At 38.9% G+C, this 10,262-nt stretch overlaps 1 protein-coding gene across 3 annotated transcripts in view; it reads left to right on the plus strand.

Moving 5' to 3' along the window:
* Positions 1–9,896, plus strand: part of LOC107573003 (uncharacterized) — a 14,748-nt gene extending 4,852 nt beyond the window's left edge. For 2 of the 3 annotated variants that reach the window (XR_001607435.1, XR_001607436.1), the window contains exon 3: positions 2,168–2,356. Coding sequence is in view for 1 of the 3 variants with exons in the window: in XM_016259442.1 (XP_016114928.1) it covers positions 5,926–9,713 (3,788 nt within the window). In the remaining 2 variants the exon portion in view is untranslated. Of the gene's footprint in view, positions 1–2,167; positions 2,357–5,925 lie in introns of those variants that run through there. The other variant, XM_016259442.1, reaches the window with a different exon arrangement.
* The last annotated feature ends 366 nt before the right edge of the window (positions 9,897–10,262 follow it).

Consider the following 10,262-nt stretch of genomic DNA (forward strand, 5'->3'; position numbering starts at 1 on the left):
TAAAAAGACAGTATAAGTCATTATAATCCATAATTATGTCCCCACTGGATGCAACGAATGCCTCATTTATAATGGTATTTATTGGTATTTGGCCAATCACAACGCACTGGATAGCTGGCCAATCAAAGCACACCTCGCTTTTTCAGACCGATGAGCTTTGTAAAAATCAACGTGTTTCAAAAAGGCAGGGCATAGAGGAGAAACAATAATGTACAGTATGTGGAAAATAATGTGTTTTTTTAACCTTAAACCGCATAAACACATTTCATGACACCAAATACACCAAATACTGTTCTTTTTAGCAGCATCATATGACCCCTTTAAATTCGCGGACCGGCGCCAACCGATCAAGCGATCCTGGGGGGCTACCGATGCGTGGAGGGTGGCGTTCGAGAGGGCTCCTCGAGCTGAAGGGATCCCCCGAATTTGATTGTTTCAGCATTTAAACTTTATGAAACTATAATTAATTTTCCGCATAGTTAATCTATTGAACCATTTACACAGATATTTTGGGGGGCAATTTTTTATGATTTTGGTTGGCATGTGTACACTTAAAGGCAACAATATGTAGGCTACTACAATAAAGAGGCAACTTAATTTTAACTGGAGAGCAATAAATAAAGTCATTTCATTCAACTTGACAAATGTTTTAAATATAATTTGGATATACATCTTGGGATTTTAATGACCACAGAGAGTCAGGACCTTGGTTTAACATCTCACCCGAAGGACTGTGCTTGTTGACAGTATAGTGTGTCCCTGTCACTATACTGGGGTGTTAGGCCCCAAACAGACCACAGGGTGAGCACCCCCTGCTGGCCTCACTAACACTTCTTCCAGCAGCAACCTAGTTTTCCCAGGAGGTCTCCCATCCAGGTACTGACCAGGCTCAACCCTGCTTAGCTTCAGTGGGCAACCAGTCTTGGGCTGCATAGTGATATGGCTGCCAATAAAGCGTCAGCTTTCAAATTATATAATTTTTGTTAAAAAAATTCAAACAGTAAATACAGTGTTGTGGCTCTTTAATGTGTCACGACAGAATGCCGTAGGTAATCACAGCATGCCGATATACAGCAATATTTCACAGCTATGAGTGTGATATTTAGTTTATACAACAGTTCAAAAGCAACGGAGTGTCTTTAAAAGCCCTCTTTTGTGCATAACTACTTCCTTCCGCCATGGATTCAAATCTCAGTTTGACAGTTTAACAGCAGAGCCCAAGCTGTTACTAATTCAAAAACGTCACTTTAGAACTAGTAACGATGGAACACTGAGTTGCTTCATTAAAAGCTTACTGTATTACTGCATTAAAAGCTGTATATTATGTAGAGTATTTTGAGAGAGAGAGATTGACTGAGCGAGTGTGATTACCTGCATCTGATACAGCATTCATTCTTCAGATCAATCTCATATTCACAATAAAACATTAGTTTGAATATCCGCTGAGGAAAGCTATATCTTTGTCATACTATCCTTTCATCTGTTAAGGGGGAATTCCAATGACAACGCTGCTAGGTGCATTTGTTGGCTGCTTCTTACAAGCTGTTGTTGAAAGTAAAAATAACTTCCTTGTTTACAGCAGCTTTTCAGTCTCTTTCAATATAAAAGTCTTTACTGCTGACTCGTAAAAACAGTCTCTTGTCACCATCTAATAGCAGAACAATGTAACTAAAATCACCATCACAAACACACACACTGTTTCCCAATACTAAATACTATTATTAAATACTACTATTATTATTATTATAAAACATTATTTATTGAATAATAATATTTCATAAACAACAACAACAGCCATCATAAAAGTTGCTAGGCAATACAGTCAAAAGTACAAAGGCAGTGCTCTGATATACAGCATTGAAGTTACATAAAATATAACGTAATGAGATTTTACCCTCAGCCAAAACTATTTGCTCTGGAACAAATAATAGAGTAATGAGACCAAAGACTACACGTGAGATTTACCCAAAACAAATTATATCTCATGTTTAACCACTATAGAGACATCAGCAAATTCGCACTGCGAATCACCATGACACCCTGAAGCTCACATCTCCGAAAACTTAAGAAAATGTTTAAATAGATGTTATCTTTATTAACAAACTGCATATTTGAAGACTAAATAAGCGTTTTTAATTTTTTTTTAATTTTTTTTTAATTTTTCAAGGAATAACCCTTTGGGATGCTGAGATGCTGCAGAAGAATATTAATGTACGACCACAGCCAAACACTGACTTCAAAATGATTGCCACAGATTCAAGTGAAGACAAAGCCAGTGCTCTTAATGTCTCTGCATCTCTTGAAGCCAGCTTTCTGAGTGGAATGGTCAGTGTGAAAGGATCAGCAGACTATTTAAATGACAAGAACGTAAAGCATATTTCAGGAGGGCTCGGCCACACATGTTGTTACGGCTCTACTGTATGGAGCTCAAGCATTCTTTATTTCTTTATTTTTGGTTTCGTCCAATGAAAACCATCAAAAGATACAAGGTGACCTCCAAGCATCAATCAAAAAGATACCTTTAATATCAGTAGAGGGCCAGGCATCTTTGAAAATGAATGAAATGGAACAAGAGAAAATTGACAAGTTCAGCTGCACTTTTCATGGAGATTTTGCTCTGGAAAACAATCCGGTCTCCTATATTGATGCCATCAAGGTGTACTCAGAGTTACCAAAACTGTTGGGAGAACATGGAGAAAATGCTGTGCCCATGACTGTGTGGCTTTACCCTCTGAAAAAACTAGATTCAGCAGCTGCTCAGTTAGTCAGGGAGATCCGTGTTAGCCTAATACGACGAGTCCAACGAATCATGGATGAGATGCATAACTGTGACATTCAATGTCAAGATCTGATGAGGGACAGTATTGCCATTCAATTTCCTGAAATCACAGCTAAGATCAGAAAATGTAAAGTCCTCTGTTCAGATTATAAAATAGTTTTTCAGAAACATCTCTGCAGGGTTCTTCCATCCATAAGGGGTGGAGGTAAAGAAGAACAGGAGCTTGTTGATGCCCTGAATGACAAAGAAAGATCCCCATTTCAGGGTGCTCTGGTAACCAAGTATCTAAATGAGCGAGAGCGAGAGATGAATGTTGTTAGATCGTACCTTGACATCATGAAAGATGTTCCTGTTCTTTCATCCAGCAACGAATTGGACAAAGTTGTCTTGAAGGCATCCAATAACTATGTGATAACTTTTGCACTCACCTCCTTAAATGAAAAGCAACTGCACCTTTCAGACATGGAGAATTACCTGAAGGCACAATCTTGTAACAACGGAGAGCAAATAAGTTATGATCAAAATTCCTCAAAGAAGACAGGGAAATGGTATTCATCAGAAAATGCAACTACATTGACCAGGCAAACCATAAAGGCTTTCCTCGATTTCAAAGAAGCCAATAAAGGAAGAACGAACATTGAATTTTGCATTGCATCAATCCCAGATGAACTCAGCACTGCCTCTTCAATTCATGTTTTTGAAAGAGGGAGACTCATCAGCTCACAGTATGAGCTTCCCTCAAAACCACCAATGCCGGTTTTCTTGAGTGCTGAGCATGACTGCATACATCTGCAAATCAAACCTCCTGACCGTGGTGTTAGCTGTGTGTACTCGTACTGTATTTCATATCAGTCTGTACAGAGCTCTGAATGGACAGAGATGTATACTGATGGGGTTTCAGATCAGGCCAACGTCAAGCAGTTAAAACCACACAAAGAGTATTGTTTTACCTGCAAGGCTGTGTCTCGTCCAGGAGTAAGTCTGACAAGTGACACAACATCATTCTTCAGGACTCGTCCATGTGCTCCTCCTGGAGCACCTACAGTGAAACAAGTAAAGTACAAAGGCAGTGCTCTGATATACAGCATTGAAGTTACATAAAATATAACGTAATGAGATTTTACCCTCAGCCAAAACTATTTGCTCTGGAACAAATAATAGAGTAATGAGACCAAAGACTACACGTGAGATTTACCCAAAACAAATTATATCTCATGTTTAACCACTATAGAGACATCAGCAAATTCGCACTGCGAATCACCATGACACCCTGAAGCTCACATCTCCGAAAACTTAAGAAAATGTTTAAATAGATGTTATCTTTATTAACAAACTGCATATTTGAAGACTAAATAAGCGTTTTTAATTTTTTTTTAATTTTTTTTAATTTTTCAAGGAATAACCCTTTGGGATGCTGAGATGCTGCAGAAGAATATTAATGTACGACCACAGCCAAACACTGACTTCAAAATGATTGCCACAGATTCAAGTGAAGACAAAGCCAGTGCTCTTAATGTCTCTGCATCTCTTGAAGCCAGCTTTCTGAGTGGAATGGTCAGTGTGAAAGGATCAGCAGACTATTTAAATGACAAGAAGTCATCGAAACTTCAGTCTCGAGTCACCTTACATTATCATACAACCTCACGCTTTGAGCAGTTAACTATGGAGCATCTTGGAGTAGGGAACGTAAAGCATTGCAATATATTTCAGGAGGGCTCGGCCACACATGTTGTTACGGCTCTACTGTATGGAGCTCAAGCATTCTTTATTTTTGATCGTGAGGTTTCGTCCAATGAAAACCATCAAAAGATACAAGGTGACCTCCAAGCATCAATCAAAAAGATACCTTTAATATCAGTAGAGGGCCAGGCATCTTTGAAAATGAATGAAATGGAACAAGAGAAAATTGACAAGTTCAGCTGCACTTTTCATGGAGATTTTGCTCTGGAAAACAATCCGGTCTCCTATATTGATGCCATCAAGGTGTACTCAGAGTTACCAAAACTGTTGGGAGAACATGGAGAAAATGCTGTGCCCATGACTGTGTGGCTTTACCCTCTGAAAAAACTAGATTCAGCAGCTGCTCAGTTAGTCAGGGAGATCCGTGTTAGCCTAATACGACGAGTCCAACGAATCATGGATGAGATGCATAACTGTGACATTCAATGTCAAGATCTGATGAGGGACAGTATTGCCATTCAATTTCCTGAAATCACAGCTAAGATCAGAAAATGTAAAGTCCTCTGTTCAGATTATAAAATAGTTTTTCAGAAACATCTCTGCAGGGTTCTTCCATCCATAAGGGGTGGAGGTAAAGAAGAACAGGAGCTTGTTGATGCCCTGAATGACAAAGAAAGATCCCCATTTCAGGGTGCTCTGGTAACCAAGTATCTAAATGAGCGAGAGCGAGAGATGAATGTTGTTAGATCGTACCTTGACATCATGAAAGATGTTCCTGTTCTTTCATCCAGCAACGAATTGGACAAAGTTGTCTTGAAGGCATCCAATAACTATGTGATAACTTTTGCACTCACCTCCTTAAATGAAAAGCAACTGCACCTTTCAGACATGGAGAATTACCTGAAGGCACAATCTTGTAACAACGGAGAAACAGTCTCTTGTCACCATCTAATAGCAGAACAATGTAACTAAAATCACCATCACAAACACACACACTGTTTCCCAATACTAAATACTATTATTAAATACTACTATTATTATTATTATAAAACATTATTTATTGAATAATAATATTTCATAAACAACAACAACAGCCATCATAAAAGTTGCTAGGCAATACAGTCAAAAGTAGAAAGGCAGTGCTCTGATATACAGCATTGAAGTTACATAAAATATAACGTAATGAGATTTTACCCTCAGCCAAAACTATTTGCTCTGGAACAAATAATAGAGTAATGAGACCAAAGACTACACGTGAGATTTACCCAAAACAAATTATATCTCATGTTTAACCACTATAGAGACATCAGCAAATTCGCACTGCGAATCACCATGACACCCTGAAGCTCACATCTCCGAAAACTTAAGAAAATGTTTAAATAGATGTTATCTTTATTAACAAACTGCATATTTGAAGACTAAATAAGCGTTTTTAATTTTTTTTTAATTTTTTTTAATTTTTCAAGGAATAACCCTTTGGGATGCTGAGATGCTGCAGAAGAATATTAATGTACGACCACAGCCAAACACTGACTTCAAAATGATTGCCACAGATTCAAGTGAAGACAAAGCCAGTGCTCTTAATGTCTCTGCATCTCTTGAAGCCAGCTTTCTGAGTGGAATGGTCAGTGTGAAAGGATCAGCAGACTATTTAAATGACAAGAAGTCATCGAAACTTCAGTCTCGAGTCACCTTACATTATCATACAACCTCACGCTTTGAGCAGTTAACTATGGAGCATCTTGGAGTAGGGAACGTAAAGCATTGCAATATATTTCAGGAGGGCTCGGCCACACATGTTGTTACGGCTCTACTGTATGGAGCTCAAGCATTCTTTATTTTTGATCGTGAGGTTTCGTCCAATGAAAACCATCAAAAGATACAAGGTGACCTCCAAGCATCAATCAAAAAGATACCTTTAATATCAGTAGAGGGCCAGGCATCTTTGAAAATGAATGAAATGGAACAAGAGAAAATTGACAAGTTCAGCTGCACTTTTCATGGAGATTTTGCTCTGGAAAACAATCCGGTCTCCTATATTGATGCCATCAAGGTGTACTCAGAGTTACCAAAACTGTTGGGAGAACATGGAGAAAATGCTGTGCCCATGACTGTGTGGCTTTACCCTCTGAAAAAACTAGATTCAGCAGCTGCTCAGTTAGTCAGGGAGATCCGTGTTAGCCTAATACGACGAGTCCAACGAATCATGGATGAGATGCATAACTGTGACATTCAATGTCAAGATCTGATGAGGGACAGTATTGCCATTCAATTTCCTGAAATCACAGCTAAGATCAGAAAATGTAAAGTCCTCTGTTCAGATTATAAAATAGTTTTTCAGAAACATCTCTGCAGGGTTCTTCCATCCATAAGGGGTGGAGGTAAAGAAGAACAGGAGCTTGTTGATGCCCTGAATGACAAAGAAAGATCCCCATTTCAGGGTGCTCTGGTAACCAAGTATCTAAATGAGCGAGAGCGAGAGATGAATGTTGTTAGATCGTACCTTGACATCATGAAAGATGTTCCTGTTCTTTCATCCAGCAACGAATTGGACAAAGTTGTCTTGAAGGCATCCAATAACTATGTGATAACTTTTGCACTCACCTCCTTAAATGAAAAGCAACTGCACCTTTCAGACATGGAGAATTACCTGAAGGCACAATCTTGTAACAACGGAGAGCAAATAAGTTATGATCAAAATTCCTCAAAGAAGACAGGGAAATGGTATTCATCAGGAGATGCAACTACATTGACCAGGGAAACCATACAGGCTTTCCTCGATTTCAAAGAAGCCAATAAAGGAAGAACGAACATTGAATTTTGCATTGCATCAATTCCAGATGAACTCAGCACTGCCTCTTCAATTCATGTTTTTGAAAGAGGGAGACTCATCAGCTCACAGTATGAGCTTCCCTCAAAACCACCAATGCCGGTTTTCTTGAGTGCTGAGCATGACTGCATACATCTGCAAATCAAACCTCCTGACCGTGGTGTTAGCTGTGTGTACTCGTACTGTATTTCATATCAGTCTGTACAGAGCTCTGAATGGACAGAGATGTATACTGATGGGGTTTCAGATCAGGCCAACGTCAAGCAGTTAAAACCACACAAAGAGTATTGTTTTACCTGCAAGGCTGTGTGTCGTCCAGGAGTAAGTCTGACAAGTGACACAACATCATTCTTCAGGACTCGTCCATGTGCTCCTCCTGGAGCACCTACAGTGAAACAAGTAAAATCTGAGACTGCAACTGTAGTCTGGGATATTCCTACATCTGTGGGGGAGGATGTTCTGGTCACTGGATACATGTTGGAGTTCAGAGAATGCACAAAGGTTCAGGAAAATGAAAAGCCTTGGGAGTCTGTGAAATCTACGAACAGGGAGTGCACTCTTCAGGGACTGAAACAAGACACAGATTACACAGTCAGAGTTTTTGCAAACTGTGGTAATGATGGAGTGAGTCTCCCAAGTCCTGAAACTGTGTTTTCGGCCAGTTTTAAGGGTAAAGAAACAAATAAGGATGGGAGTGGTTTGTTCTTGAATCAATCTTCACGAATAAAAAGGGGCAATCCATCAGTCCATTCACTGATACTTCACCAAAAAATGGCAGAGAATGTAAGTTTTAATCAGTATGTTTTCGGAAGAAAAGTGGAGGATGTGAAAAACAAAGTAATTCTTCTTTTGGGATCAACAGGTGCAGGAAAAACCACACTCATCAATGTGATGGTCAATTACATACTACGTGTAAAATGGCAGGATGCATATCGCTTCAAACTAATCCATGAAGTGACCAATCGCACACAGGCCGAGAGTCAGACATCTATCGTCTCATCTTTCGAGCTGTACAATCAGCCTGGCTTTGAAATTCCCTACTCCCTCACAATTGTAGACACACCTGGATTTGGTGATACAAGAGGAATCGCCCACGATAAACTGATTACAGAGCAGATCAAAAGCTTTCTTTGTAGCCCTTTGGGAATTGATCACATTGATGCCGTCTGCTTCGTTGTCCAGGCCTCTCTTGCCCGCCTTAGTGCCAACCAGAGGTACATCTTTGACTCAATTTTGTCCATTTTTGGCAAAGACATCGCAGAAAACATCCTAGTTTTAGTGACATTTGCAGATGGTAAAGACATCCCAGTTCTAGAAGCCATCAAAGCAGCAGAACTGCCCTGTCAAAAGAATAAAAAGGGACAACCCACCCATTTCAAGTTCAACAATTCAGCTGTGTATGCTAACAAAAAAATAGAAGAGCCTACAACCTCTGACAACGATTCAGATGATGATGAGGGAGGAGATAAACTGACAGAGCTGGTCTGGGAAAAAACCTTTAAACAGATGAAGGCTTTTTTCAAGACACTTGGGGACATTGAAAGTAAAGATCTGTCAATGACAATAAAGGTCTTGGAGGAACGAGAGCGTCTTGAGAAAGCCATGGCAAGTCTGACCCCTCAAATAACCGCTGGTCTCTCTAAACTGAGTGAAATAAAAAAATTCAAGCAATGTTTGGGAAGTGAGAGTGACAACATGGCACAAAATGAGAATTTTGAACAAGAGGTAGAGGTAATGAAAGCAAACAGAACCCCTGTGAACTGTTTTACCATGAATTGCAACACTTGCTTCTTCACATGTCACTCCAACTGCTTCCTCCCTGCAGAAGATGCTGTGCAAACTTGTGCTGTGATTGAGAATGACCACTGCATTATCTGCCCTGAAAACTGCCATTACTCTGCTCATTCAAGGGAAAATTTCATGTGGACATATGAAACAAAAATAGAGAAAAAAACCATTAAAGAGCTAAAAGACAACTTCATGGCTGCCAAAGGAAGGTTCATGGACACAAAGCAAATGCTTGATGCACTTGAAAACGAACTCCATGGAATTGAGGACAAACTAATGAAGTTGATTAAATTGTCCTCTGATTGCCTAAGAAGACTAGATGAAATTGCACTGAAGTCAAAATCTCTCTCTACAGCCCAATATCTCGAAATCCTGATTAAAACCGAGAAAGAGGAGAGAAGTCCTGGCTTTGAGGACCGCATTGTTGGACTTGAGAAGATGAAACAAGAAACACTTATCCTGGAAAAGATTGCTAAAGGAGAACGTTTGATCGAAAAGGAACGCCAGATCATGGTGGAGAGAGAGAAGCGAATGAAGAATGTTGCCCTGAAAATTCAGAAAATAACGAAAGCTGTTAGTGCCTTAAAGCCACAGAGCAATCAGGAAACATACGATCAAAAGGATGCAAGTGCCTGACTCAATGGCCAGGAGATGTCCTAAACAAAATGAAAGCTGATTATTATAAGAGAATTAGTAAAAAGTTACATTTGCTTAACATGGTGTTGCTCAATAAACATGAATGCTTCATTTACATGTGCATCAAGAATAAAGAACATAAATAATATTGAATTTAAGAGTAATTTTAAGCTGGTTTTTGTCTCTTTAATAATGCAAAGTTTGTTTTTTAGCTTAAATGCTCTTCAAGTTACTTTGGATAAAAACATACTGCATGTTTAGCCTTCCGAAATCATGCAATCATTCAAATAATGTAAAATACAATACATTTCTATAAAAACAATGTATGATTTCATGATTTTCCTTCAAGTTTTCAAGAAATTAAGTTGTATTAGTATTGCTTAAAACATTTTGATATTATGTAATATGGACTGTCCTTATGGTAGAGCAAATGTTCAATGTAACTTTAATAACAAAATCAACTTATGCTTATGGTCACAAACACATTTTTAAATAGTATGTATGGCCTATGAATGTATTTAAATAGGGTTCAGAATCCCCCAAAGATGA

Source organism: Sinocyclocheilus grahami, unplaced genomic scaffold (assembly GCF_001515645.1).
Source record: "Sinocyclocheilus grahami isolate Dianchi unplaced genomic scaffold, SAMN03320097.WGS_v1.1 scaffold1844.1, whole genome shotgun sequence".
NCBI classification, from domain to species: Eukaryota; Metazoa; Chordata; class Actinopteri; order Cypriniformes; family Cyprinidae; genus Sinocyclocheilus; species Sinocyclocheilus grahami.